The sequence below is a fragment of the Penaeus monodon genome, chromosome 43 (genome assembly GCF_015228065.2).
Source record: "Penaeus monodon isolate SGIC_2016 chromosome 43, NSTDA_Pmon_1, whole genome shotgun sequence".
In the NCBI taxonomy this organism is placed as follows: Eukaryota; Metazoa; Arthropoda; class Malacostraca; order Decapoda; family Penaeidae; genus Penaeus; species Penaeus monodon.
In genome coordinates, this window is record NC_051428.1 from 7,320,457 (window position 1) to 7,334,464 (window position 14,008).

At 34.0% G+C, this 14,008-nt stretch overlaps 1 protein-coding gene across 3 annotated transcripts; it reads left to right on the top strand.

Moving 5' to 3' along the window:
* The first annotated feature begins 1,562 nt into the window (after window positions 1-1,562).
* On the top strand, window positions 1,563-13,479 carry LOC119568400 (methylenetetrahydrofolate reductase-like). 3 transcript variants are annotated; one of them, XM_037916900.1, is made up of 14 exons: window positions 1,563-1,687; window positions 5,721-5,849; window positions 6,022-6,184; window positions 6,381-6,484; window positions 6,748-6,882; window positions 7,107-7,288; window positions 7,808-8,130; window positions 8,355-8,510; window positions 8,973-9,069; window positions 9,194-9,322; window positions 9,609-9,707; window positions 10,118-10,291; window positions 10,510-10,632; window positions 11,090-13,479. In XM_037916900.1, the coding sequence occupies exons 2-14, from the start codon at window positions 5,750-5,752 to the stop codon at window positions 11,333-11,335; spliced, it is 2,031 nt and encodes a 676-aa protein (XP_037772828.1). In that variant the 5' UTR covers window positions 1,563-1,687; window positions 5,721-5,749; the 3' UTR covers window positions 11,336-13,479. The 3 variants fall into 3 exon arrangements, with proteins under 3 accessions (XP_037772828.1, XP_037772829.1, XP_037772830.1); XM_037916901.1 differs by having other exon boundaries at window positions 1,568-1,720; XM_037916902.1 differs by lacking the exon at window positions 1,563-1,687 and adding an exon at window positions 5,189-5,281.
* Window positions 13,480-14,008: the final 529 nt, after the last annotated feature.

Consider the following 14,008-nt stretch of genomic DNA (forward strand, 5'->3'; position numbering starts at 1 on the left):
ACGAGAATATACGATCACACTTCAACTTTGCAATACCGTGTTGATGGCTAAATTTCCAAATAGTACAAGAGAGCTTTCAAATTTTGTATGTATTTAAAAACTTTTGCAAGAAACTGTCGGAGAGCATAACAGGAGGCTGCAACATGGAATGGCTCTTGGAATCTGCAACTTTGTTCATTCATTTTATATCTAAAGCAAATCCAAAGTGGATCTATAAAGCATGGAAATTTAACAAAATAATGCAAACAGATTCGCAAATGTGTAAATGATTTAACCATTGAATCGTTAGCTTCAAAGCATTAAAGAGACTTTGCAAACTACGATACATTTGCTTTCCAATTGCATTTGCTTTACAAATACTGTGGCTAAATGTTATCATAGATATTAAATGATACATGTGAAATCATTATGTAAGTACGTAAACCTAAATTGATTCCTCACGTTAATATTATAAACATTTAATCCATTGGCGGCAAGCTTTTTGCTGAAGCTTTTGATATTACAGTAAAAACATATTTTCTGTGGTAATCATGGCAATTCAAGGGAGCAGAGCAACGTCGATGATGAAGCTTCTACTGCGGTCCTCGCGCAGAGAAACAAACAGAAAAGTCATAAAAAAGAAAGACGGAAAGCAATAAGGAAAAGAAGACACATTTTAACGCAATTTTACCTGTTCGCACTCCGTGACCGTATGCACGTCGTTTGCTGTGACCTCGTATCACTCCTTTTGAATAATGCTCTCACCTTATGCAAAGGGGCGTTGTGTGATAGAAAACAATATAATATGGGTTACACTATCTTTTTTTCAATTATGTGATAGGCTTTGGAAAATATGTTTCAAGAAAAATGATTCTGTACCGCAATTTGTACTTTCCTAGATAATTTTCGGGACCTGAGCCCTACTGGGGTCTTGGTGTTGCTTAGATAAGATGGCTAAACTAAAAAAAAAAAAAAAGTAGATCAGTTTTGTATGGCAACAAAGTTACTCGTGAACGGAAAGTACCACTGGCAAAATGCCGGACTTTGATATCGCTAGAACGCATGAACATTGTCACACTAGAACGTATCCCATTACATATCGTTGTTTTATCATTTGACAACGATCATTCTCAGTTAAATTTCATCCACAACATTATCTAAATCTTTATGTTTTCGGCTGATTGCAGTCAGACCCATGAATTTGATTTCAAATAGTTCATCGCATGCTATTAAAGAACATGAAATATTTTAAAAAGCTAAAACACAATGTTTTCCTCTTGACCGAAAGTCAGAGAAAAAATCTTGAGTCGTATAAATATACCTGTAAACTGTATCCATTCCGACCGGGTATTTCACCTCTGTTATTACAAACTAAAGCCCTTCCTCTTTTCTTTCATTGTCTTACAGTCAACAACCACAACCACAATTAAAGACCGGGAGAAAATAAAACAAAGACTCTCTAAATGAAGTCTAGTGTCCGTTTATAGCAACCTCCAAACCTCTGAACGAATCCCTCCCTGCTACAGACATCTCGCAACTTGGCCCGACCACGGGAGTAAAAGCAAAGGCCCGCACTGGCTCGGTCTCATTTCCCCTTAGCTTAAACCGGAGAGCGAATACAAAACCCGAACGCGAAGACAGTGACACGCCGCCAACTGTAGCCCTGTAACGAGGGGTAACTTCCTTAGAGACACGAGTGGCACTTGATGTGAGTGACTTGTTGGCACTTCACGTTGTGTTTGTGAGTCTTTTGGTGGTCAGTTGATGTTAGCATTATGATTAATGATAGTTATAATGCTGTAATCGTGTTAATATTGTCTAGTTGTGGGATATATTTATTTCTCGTCTTGTTTTACCTTGAAATTAACTGGATATAACCTACATCTGTGCCAGGAAAGTATAAATAGAAATAAGATAGAGGACAAAGGTTGAGCGAATGGAAAATCTGGGACACAGGGAAATCACTTCAATGACTGAAAAGTTTCCCCTTGGAAATCCATTTAAGACTCGAAAGTAAAAGAGAAAAAGCAAATACTAAAGACAACGATGTACATTATATGCTTCATGTTTCGTTTTTAACACATTACCAGATAGTATTTACGCAAATATTTCTTTAAGAAATAGTCCCCTGTCTGTATGTGTAAAGATTTGTACAGCATATATAAACGCTTTTTTCAATGGAATACACAACTACGGTTGGTTTACTGTGAATAATTTTAGCTATGGTAAGAAATGTTATAGCATATTTCTCACAGTTACTGTAGATGCGTGTAGTAACTTTTGAGTTATTGTGTCAACATTTAGAATACCGTAAATTACTGATAATGTGATGGCAATAACCATAATAATGTTGAAAGTGAATTAGGTTTGAATAACTAACTTCAATATTCATAGAAAAAAATATTCATGCATTTGTCAGATTTATTTTTGTTATTTCTCTACAGAAGTTGTTTGTAGGCGTTGTTATTGTTATTATTGCGTTGGTTTTATTTTACTATCGGTGTCATTACTATTGTTATTATCGTCGTTATTGTATTGTAATTATAATAAAAGTAATGATACTGATACTAATATAATATTAACAATGATAATCAGAATAATGATGGTGATGACGATCATGCTAATGAGTTAGGATAATGATGATAGTAAAGGTAATAATAGTGATAAAAATAATGATAATGATAATTATAGTAATAATAGTAATGTGATAAGAACAGTAAATGATTGTAATATTAATAATAATGATAATGACAATAATAATCATAATTATAATGTTAATGATAATAATGATGTTAATAATAATAACAGCAACAACAATGATAATAAAAGAATAATGATAATGATTATTACCGTCAATATTATTACTGAGATTTTTTATAAAAAAATAGTAGTAACATTATCATTATTAATATACCAATATTAGTATAATTGCTATTGTCATCATCACAATAATCATCATCATCATCATCATCATCACCATCATATCATCATCATCATCATCATCATCATCATCATCATCATCAATCATCATCATCATCATCATCACCATCATCATCATCATCATCATCATCATCACAATAATCATAATCATCATTGTCATCAATGTCATTGTTATCACCAACACCATTACTATTAGAACTGCCAACAATAACATTACCATGACAACATTAATTTTCTACGATATCATAACTCTCATTATTAGTATTATTACTGTTGTTTTCATAATGCCATTACCATCACTATAAGGATTGCCATGTTTTCTGTTTTTTTTAATGCCATTACCATCACTATAAGGATTGCCATGTTTTCTGCTCTGCATCGTTACAATTGTTATAATGACGATGAGGATAATGATGGCTACTGCTAATGGTGATGATGATCTTGATGATGAAGATGATAATAATAATAGTAATTGCTATAGAAATAATGATACTAAAAATATGAAGATGATAACATGATGATATTATTTAATAATGATGAGGAGGATGATAAAAATGAAAATAACGATGATAATGATAATAAGAGCAAAAATCATAGTAATAATGATGATAAAAATGATGATATCAATAACGACATATAAAGTAACAAAATAAATAATATAATGTAATAAAACATTAATAACGTGCAATGAGGAAGATGACTAGTAAAGATAAACAGTAGAATGATAACGAGGAAAACAGCACGAATAATGATCATAATAATAATGGTGATCATGATGATAGTAATAATAATAATAACAACAACAATAATAATGCTGCTGCTGATGATAATGATAATATCAATAGTAATGATAATGATAACAAGTATGATGGTGATAATTATTGTTATAATAATGATGGCATAAAAAAAAAATTACTTTTACTACTATAAATAACTAACTGATGGCGCGGCGTTGTTACTACTTCTAACACTCCCGTGATATTACTGTTGAAATCATGACTATTACAAGCCACCTCATCTTAGAAATGCAGAAAAGTGCATGAGTGACTAAAATAGTTTGTTTTTGCTATTTGTTTATATGGCGATTATGATAATGTTTTAGGTGATGCTTCATTTTGTTGCTGAATGAAGGTTACAGTGAAATAAAATAATTAATAGCTCTTGATGTCTCTTGGGCGTGGTACTGAAGGATGTCATTTTGAAAAGGAGGAGCTTATTAAATTTTATATACGTATATATTCATATTTATATATATATATATATATATATATATATATATATATATATATATATATATATATATATGTAACACACACCCACACACACACACACACACACACACACACACACACACACACACACACACACACACACACACACACACACACACACACACACACACACACACACACGCACGCACGCACGCACGCACGCACGCACGCGCGCGTTTATATGCAATTTTGCTTACATAAATTATATATATATGTATATATATATTATCTTTTAGACCAACATTACTAAATACCACAAGTGTGCATTTCATTATAGTTAAATGATATATAATGAAAAATGATTTAAGCTGATTATCATTTATGTTATTGCCTGGTTGAGATTTTTAAACAAAAACGACGACAGTGATGGTGGTAACTGTTTTATCGTTCTTTAGGTCACTGTTGTTACAGTGGAATATAATTAAGCGTGGCAGCATAACATCCATTTTTTGTTATTACCATGTAAAAGCAGTGACAATATTTGTGATCGATAGTTTTTCGTCAGTGTAATTGCTGTCGGCATTCACCGCCATTTCATTCATCTTAAGATCATCCATAGTATTAGTGATGCTATTTCCACAAACATCCCCACATAATAGTCACAGCTAAACTCTAAAACCGAGAGAAAACCCACCTTAATGCTCGATTCGCGTGGTTTTCATTTGTCTAGACAGCGATCAGACTGTGATCACGTGAACACTTGTTTTAATGACGTCATTTTCCCCAGAGTAATAAAAAACTGAAAGTTATCGTACAACTGGCAGTCAAACGTTTGTTTGTACACAAAGATGAAGTGTTCGAATCACTATCTTTGGCTTTGGCTTCATTTTCTTGAATTATTTGAAGTTATCGTTTATATTAAATGGCATGGCTTTCATAGATAATTTTTTTTTGTATTTAAAATAGCATTTTGCATTAGATTTGGTGTACGTTTTTGTTTATTATTCAAAGCGAAGTTACTTTGCGAGCAATGAGTCGAATCCAAACAGTTTCCGTCGTCTGCATTATGCTTTAAAAAACCTTCAAAAAGTGACCCATTGGTTGATCCTGGGTTGTTTTCGTATTTCAGCAGACAGACCGCCGTAAATGAGGTAACCAATTATATTTCGACACGTTTTCATGTGTTCCTGTTTAGGTGGATGAAAAGCAATAGAGTGCATGCGAAAACTGCTAATGTCAATAACCTTTCGCTGTATCGGCCTCTTAGAATTACTCTGGGCCTTTGGAAACGAAGCGCTTATTGGCGTAGATAGCCGGCTACTGCAGATTTTATATTCTTATTCTTACTTAGATATTAAATTTTAGGCAGGTATATGGCTGTTGCATCCAGTAAATAGGCTTATTACATTGTGACACTTAAAATTGCATCAAGAAACTATTGTTACAGTTATCATGCTGTCATAAAGGAAAAGGATATTTGCAGAGTAGGAAATGCAAATAACATTGCACATATAATTTTATTTTATCTTACTTAAAAGAATAAATGTAACTCATTTTCTCATAGACTCTATATATGATGTGTGCTTTCAGTTAGACAAGCTTAGCTGTAAGTGGCCATCATGGTAAAGGAGGGTGCTACAACACTGCCCTCACCAGGCACTCCTGCAGCCTTGCCCATCCTGAAGGATTTTCTCAGACACAGAGATGAGAATCCTGTTGGTAAGTATTAGAACTTACATTTTTACTATTCCCATTTTACTGTTTTTGCTCTCCAGTTTATATTTAGTGCTTATATATCATTGGTAGAAAACATGAATTTCTCTTTCTCAGATTTGGTTAGTACTGTATACTTTTTTTGTAAGTGGTACAATGAAGAGTATGATGTTTTCAGATTATAGCCATGCGGATGATGATCTCCACATGCCTGAGTACTTAACTGGCTACCACAGTTTAAGAGAAAAGATCCATAGTCGGATTGAATCAAAAGACAAATTCTTCTCCCTTGAGTTTTTCCCTCCCAGGACGAAAGGTGGTGCAGTGAACCTCTTAGCCAGGTAAATATGATCATCTTGGAAATGCATGCGCCACATTTTAGTGATATAAAACCTATGTGGAAATTAGGGTGCATGAGGAGTGAATATGAATGAATGATTTTATATAGCACTATGCATTATTCACATGGCATTCATACATGTCTATGGAATCAAAACTATGTTCTTGTTTTGCACTCTATGCTTTGTTAATCACTAGGTTTGATCGCATGCGTGAAGGAGACCCCCTATTCTGTGATATTACATGGCATCCTGCTGGCAACCCAGGGGGAGATACAGAGACCTCATCTATGACCATTGCTGGTATGAGCTTTTTAAGATCATGTTTGATGAACTTTCACTAGTATGTGATTCCTTCAGCTACTATTTTTGTTCAATGATTTAGTTTAATTCAATTTTCTGACTTTTTATAAATTGCATACTTTAAAAATCTTTATTATTTTTTTTATATACTTAACACATTTTATGAAATTTTAAATTTACAAAGTGGATGATTATTTATTTATGAATATTTTACTCATTTGTTACTTTAATAAACTGCAGTGACCTTTTATTTCCTGATACAGGTGCTGCCTTGAACTACAGTGGCCTAGAGACAATGCTGCACATGACCTGTTGTTCTATGACCAAAGCAGAAATCAGCAGACACCTTCAGCGTGCCAAGGATATAGGCCTTAAAAATATTCTAGCACTGAGAGGAGGTAAATTTATGATACATTTTAAATATCTGTATATTTAACATCCATGACTTTTAAGATCCTTCATATATGATCAGTTACTTGCTTAATAGGATATATTTGTAAGAAAAGGTATTTGACAATGGATATTCTAAATTGATAACAGAGTGTGATGCACATACTACCAAGCAGTTGCATTAACATTGTTGCATTCAGTCTTCCCTTCTTTAATGCACTGTTTGTTGCAGATCTTCCAAGTGGCAAGGACAGCTGGGAACTCTCAGAGGATGGGTTCAACTATGCTACAGATCTCGTCAAACATATCAAAAAGGAGTTTGGAGATTACTTTGTTACCTGTGTAGCTGGTTATCCCACAGGCCACCCTGAGGCCACATCATATGAGGATGACTTGAAGCACCTGAAAGAAAAGGTATAGGACGTTATCTTTTAATTTGTTTGTGATTTCTACTTCAACAGGTCTTAATTTTTCATATTCATCATAAAAAAGCATTCTTATCTGAGTCATTATGGTCTATAGCCTGATTTTTTACCTTGAGTTGACATTTTGGGAGCAGATGAAGAGGAAAGGGAAATTAGTGTATGGACATATTTTATGGACTCTTACAAAATTAATTGGGAGATTATTCAGAGAGCAACTTACCCCCTAGGTTTTCACCACTTTTTAAAACTTCATTTCATCACCATAAGGTATATACCTATTATATATTATATAGTGTATGCTTAGTTAAGGGAGAGGGTATAAAATGTTTAATGTAACAAATGTCACAGTGATGAACATATATTATTCATTCATTGCTTTTTAAAGACTGAATATTAATCACTGTTTAATCCAATTTCTTCTATAAACATCACTGATGGTGGGAGATATATAAATGATTACCTGAATTTTCCATTATTAATAATATCTTCTCTTTTTGTATATTTCAAGATTGATGCTGGAGCAGATTTCATCATAACGCAGCTATTCTTCAAGGCAGAGACATTCATCAAGTTTGTGAATGACTGCCGGGCCATTGGGATCAAATGCCCTATCATCCCAGGACTCATGCCTATCCAGAGTTATGATTCCCTGAGGCACATTGTCAAGCTCTCAAAGTTAGATGTCCCTGAGGACATCATGAATGTTGTTGCACCATTGAAGGACAATGATGAAGCGATCAGGAACTACGGGATTCATCAGATGTGCACTCTTATCAAGGAGTTGTTTGCAGCTGACATGGCTCCTGGAATACACTTTTATACACTAAACAGGTTAATTGCCTTTTGGAAATGCATTTGTAATTAAGATAACTGGTATATTGTAACCATTTATTTATTTCGACTCATTTCTTGTGAATTCTTTCTTTCTTTGTCTCTCCCATGCCCCTCCCCCTTCCCTGTCTTCTTCATCAGCACAGATATTAAATGCTTTTGATTATGAGGTAATTTTGTATGCATTTTTATATGGCCCTTAAATTATGTTTTTGTTATTACAGAGAAGTAGCAACTACAGCCATTCTGAAGCAACTTGGCTTGTGGGCAGCATCTCCGAGGAGACCCCTACCTTGGAAAATGGCCGCTAACCATAAACGAAGTGGAGAAGATGTCCGTCCTATTTTCTGGGCTACACGACCAAAAGCTTATGTATACAGGTAAGGGATTCTGGAGCTAGAACAAGAGCTAGAGCTAGAGCTAGAGCTAGTTAGAGCTTAGAGTTAATGTTAGAGCTCGAGTGAGTCAGAGCTCGAGTGAGTCAGAGCTCGAGTGAGTCAGAGCTCGAGTGAGTCAGAGCTCGAGTGAGTCAGAGCTCGAGTGAGTCAGAGCTCGAGTGAGTCAGAGCTCGAGTGAGTCAGAGCTCGAGTGAATCAGAGCTAGAGTGAATCAGAGCTAGAGTTAATTAGAGCTAGAGGGGGAAGAGAAAAAAAATTTGAGAAAAAGAATAAGGGAAAAAAGAATTAAAGTTATTAGATAAAACTCAAGGTAGAAATAGGTAGAGAGAAGGAAAAGGAAATGTTAAATTAAAATTTTGTATTATGTAATAAATGATAGTAGATCCTTTATCAGTAATGAACAAGCAAATAGTTTTATTGTCTAAGTTATGATAAATTTTGCAGAACACAGCATTGGGATGAATTTCCAAATGGAAGATGGGGAGCTTCAGAATCACCTGCTTTTGGTGAATTGAAAGATTACTACCTTTTCTACCTCAAGGTAAGAAAAATTCCGGATTCCCTACGGCAGGCAAGGAATTTCTTTACTGCGTGAACTGAAGTATTTAATCTCTTATGGCTTTTTGAATGGATGTATCACAGAATCTTAACTTTTCTATTTGCAGAGTAAGAGCTCTAAAGAGGAGCTGCTGTCCGTGTGGGGAGAAACACTGGAAAGTGAGCAAGATGTTTGGGATGTTTTCCATGCATACTTGACGGGTGGGCTGAATAAGGCAGGCCAGAAAGTAACCAAGGTAAGCAACATTATTATTTTCCTGTGTTTTTTTTTCATATTTGATATTTATTTAGGAAGTTTGATGGAGTAAACAATGCAGATTGAAGCACACAAATGTGAATTACTGCAAGTCTCCTTCAGATAGGTACTTCCCTTTCAGTTCCATTATTACTACCTGCAAATATACATTTATAAGGTTAGGATATCATGCAGGTACTGTTCTCTCAAACAGTAAACTTTCTTATAATTCCATGACTTACCTTGTTTTCCTTTGGTCAGAATGTAGACTCCTCTGTGAATTCCAGGTTCCTTGGAATGATGACGAGCTAAGTTCAGAGACTTCCTTGTTGACAGACAAGTTGGCTGACTTCAATAAACGTGGCATTCTTACCATCAACTCCCAGGTAAGCATCTAAAGAAGGCACTTTATTTTATGCAATTTTTTTTTTCTTTATCTTCTTCTTCTTTGTCTTCCTCCTTTTCATCTTCCTCTTTTTATCTTCTTCCTCTTCTTCTTCCTCTTCTTCATCCTCTTCTTCTTCCTCTTCTTCTTCCTCTTCTTCTTCCTCTTCTTCCTCTTCTTCCTCTTCTTCTTCTTCTTCCTCCTCTTCTCTTCCTCTTCTTCTTTCCTCTTCCTCTTCCTCTTCCTCTTCCTCTTCCTCTTCTTCCTCTTCCTCTTCTTCTTCCTCTTTTTCACCTTATGATTATTATATTATTATGATTACTACCATCAACCTAACCATTTTATTATTTTCACTCTCATAGTTGTCTTCATTATCATTATGATTACCAACCTTTTCATTCTTCCGTGCAGCCCAGAGTGGATGGCGCAAGTAGTGAGGACCCGGTTGTGGGTTGGGGAATGCCTGGTGGCTATGTCTACCAGAAAGCCTACCTGGAATTTTTCACATCAAAGGAGAATGTTGATGCTCTTCTGAATGTGTTGCCACTCTTCCCCAGAATTAATTATCATATTTTGAATAAAGATGTAAGTCCGTTATTATGGCATGGAGTATCAGATTTTTAAAATACTGTTAGTATGTTTATTATTTGATGCATTAAACATAGTGTTCTGGTTATTGCTTGAAGAAGTCAAAGCTAGGAATAAGAAAGAAACAAGTGGAATATAGAAAAAGACATATATGATATTCAGTTATGTAAGAGAATGCACATATGCTTCTTAATTCTTTATCATTCTTATTATAGGGCAAAGCAGACTTCAGTAATTGCCATCAACACCGTCCAATGGCTGTGACTTGGGGTGTTTTCCCTGGCACAGAGATTATTCAACCTACCGTAGTGGATCCTAGTAGCTTTAAGGCGTGGAGGGTAAGATATCTGCTTTTTGATATAAACTTGTGTGTGTGTGTGTGCGTGTGGGTGTGTGGGTGTGCGTGTGCGTGTGCGTGTGGGTGTGATTGTGCTTGTGCTTGTGCTTGTGCTTGTGCTTGTGCTTGTGCTTGCATTTGCATTTGCATTTGCATTTGCATTTGCATTTGCATTTTCAGGTGCAGGTGCATTTGTATTTGGAGTTATGCTGGCATGTAAGTGTGTGAATGTGCATTAAAAACATAGAATAAGTTTCCAGACATCTGGATAAGTTTTTTGTTTTGTTTTTTGTTCTTTCAAATGAAATACTTTTGAAGAGCTTATTTTGAACAACTTGATGAGCATTTGACAATAACAGTAACAAATGAAGATCAGAAAAATCAGAAAATTACACATATTTATTAAGCATAGCTAAAATCACTCTTCGGCTAAAAAACCTGCTCTCTGACTCTCACAGGATGAAGCCTTTGGTCTCTGGGAAGAACAGTGGGGAAATCTGTACCCAGCAGAGTCCCAGTCAAGGCAGATAATATCCCAGATCACCAGCACATACTACCTCATCAATCTTGTTGACAATGACTACCAAAAGGAGTCCTGTCTCTGGGATGTTCTAGAGGCTATGTTTGCCTGGAGAAAACTGAAGGAGGAGAAACAGGAGGAGCAGAGGAATGACAAGGACCTCTGTGTATGTGTTCAGGGGTAGGATGTTAGTTGTTGCTCGTGTGTTCCTCAGTAGAAGTCAGGTTTTAATGTGTTAAGTGTAGTGTTGTCTACTTACAGATTTTTAGGTCATGTTGAAAAGGAATGGTGTAAGATATAAGAAATCTAATTTCTTTCCAAAGATATTACAGCCAGTCCATTCTTGTTATTTATTTTAGTATGTGCTAATACAACTACTAATTTTTTGTATCCATTTATTGCAAAGTTTGATTTTGACATTTAATTTGAAGATGTGTATTGGTTTTAAGTAAATATACAACTGACAAATATCCATATGCAAGTCAGTTGCATAAGGAAGCAAAGTAAAATTTAGTATTTTTGTTACTTGCTTTGTCATTGTTTTAATCACTGCATTATATTTATTTTATCGTTCAAAAAAAAGTATATTTCTTTCCATGGAAGGATATAAAGATGAAATTTTAAACTTCATTTTGATTGCTATAGAGTAAACGTTTAGATTTTTTAAAACCTAAATTAAGAATAGGAAATCTCATTTCTTTCTGTTTTCTAACAGGATTATATGAAAACATTTTTATTGGATAATAAAGTCTATTTCATGTGGAATAAGAATTTTTTTTATAGGTTTTTATTACATATACAGTACTGGCTTTGTTGCAGTTGTGCATAATGACATAACTAGATATTGATTTCTTAAGATGTTCATATAATGCTGTTGTAAAAACACAGGTGCTGTTACATTGTAATTTAAACTTAATGCATTACTTTTTCTCTTTGTGATTTAACTTGATAGTTTAAATTTTATGGAATATCTGTTTTTGGAATGTAGTATGATGATAAACTGCCAGGCTGTTTCAAGCCAATCTGACGACACTGTGATTCCTTTTGACATAATACTGTTTTACAATAAAAAAAAAAAGTGTAAAGCAGTGGTTTCTTGGTGCAGTTTTCTGACATTACCTACTTTAAAACAAAGGAGACTCACTATTTTCTTTTCTTATGAAACGGTGATAATTATTTTAGAAAGATAGTTAAATTGGTTAATAAAATAACTATTATCTCTCATTTATTACTTTAGGTTTCTGTTTTATAGCTAATTCGTTCTTGAAGATGTGTATATTAGTCAATAGAAATTCAGGACATTGCAACAAAGCATATTGGTTCTATAGTCAAACAGGAAGCACATACCTTATAAGTGCATCCTTTTTATTTTGCTTTTAAAGAGGATGCTTTTGACCAGTGAATCCAAATCAGTCTTATTTGGAGTCAGTAGAAAAAAAGTTAAGTTTGTTTATATCTTCTTCTCATGATGGATACTCAGCTCAGGGAGTAAAGCTGATCTCAGTTTATAACCATATGCAACCAGCTTGATTTCTGTCATTGCACACAATCATTCATTTCATAGTTCATTATTCACTGATTAGTAACCATTAAGAGCTGTAACATTTCATGGATCACTTTTGCACTTAGATGATTTGGTATTTTGTAACATTTGAATATATTTTCCATGTAAAAGATGACATCATAAAATCCTCTTCAGCCTCCATCTGCAACATGTTCATCCTTGTTCAGCTTTGTATCCACATGAAAAAATGGTCTTGCCATTGTCAGGCACTGAATGTCCTTTAGGTTCATTCACACGCACTTCAGTCACTCATTATTTATGTTTTCATTGACCCATTGTTGCTGAATACATGCAAAATCCAATATGGTTTTGTTCTACTAATCTTCTTTACAAATAGACAGTTCCACAAGCTCTTAGTCACCAAAGAGTCAGTTACTAGGCCTACCTGATTTACCCTGTTCCTGAAATTTTGAGGAAAAAAAGTGTTCAAATCTATTACTGTGACTATTTAAATTATTTTTATTATTGTTATTATTCTTATAAAAGCATCAACAAGAATTCTAATAATGAAAGATGTATAAAGTGAACACGTAACATTAGGTAGCCTAGTACCTGACTCCTTAGTTACTAAATGTTTCCAGAGTTCTCTTTGTATAAATAAAATTGATAAAACAAAATCATAGTGGACAGTGTAGTATACATGCACTTCCTGCAGCAACAGGTTAATACACAGATGTGTATTCTATCATGTAGTCTGTAATTGAAAGTAAATGGGTCTGACCTTTGTATGTTTAGGCAGCATTTTCAATAAATAATATTTTTAATTTTGCATTTTAATATCCAATACATAGAAAGGCTATGAATGAAAAAAAAATGAATATATAAAATGTATGACAATGCTATATACACATAGATATATAAATATAATTATATATGTACATATGTGTATATGTTTAAATAATATCCAATATATAGAAAGGCTGTGAATGAAAAAATGTAATATATAAAATGCATGACAATACCATATACATATAGATATAAATCTAATTATACATGTATAGATATGTATATGCATAGATAATATATATGTATATATATTTATATATGTATATATACATGTATATTTATGTATGTATATGTATATATATGTACAAATACATGTATATATACTTATATATGTATATGTATTTATATGTACACACACACACACACACACACTGTGTGTGTGTGTGTGTGTGTGTGTGTGTGTGTCTTTTAGGTTAGGATGGCGATTTCCAAGCTGAAGTTTGGGAAAGCTGCAGGCATATGTGATATCCCTGCTGAACTGCTAAAGGCTGGGGTGAACCTATGGCT

Excerpts from the sequence above, each read along its gene's own strand:
- LOC119568400 (XM_037916900.1), top strand. The coding sequence starts at position 5,750 with ATGGTAAAGGAGGGTGCTACAACACTGCCCTCACCAGGCACTCCTGCA. Across the intron at positions 8,131-8,354 it reads CACTTTTATACACTAAACAG|AGAAGTAGCAACTACAGCCA; the intron begins GTTAATTGCCTT and ends TTGTTATTACAG. Across the intron at positions 9,708-10,117 it reads TTCTTACCATCAACTCCCAG|CCCAGAGTGGATGGCGCAAG; the intron begins GTAAGCATCTAA and ends TCTTCCGTGCAG.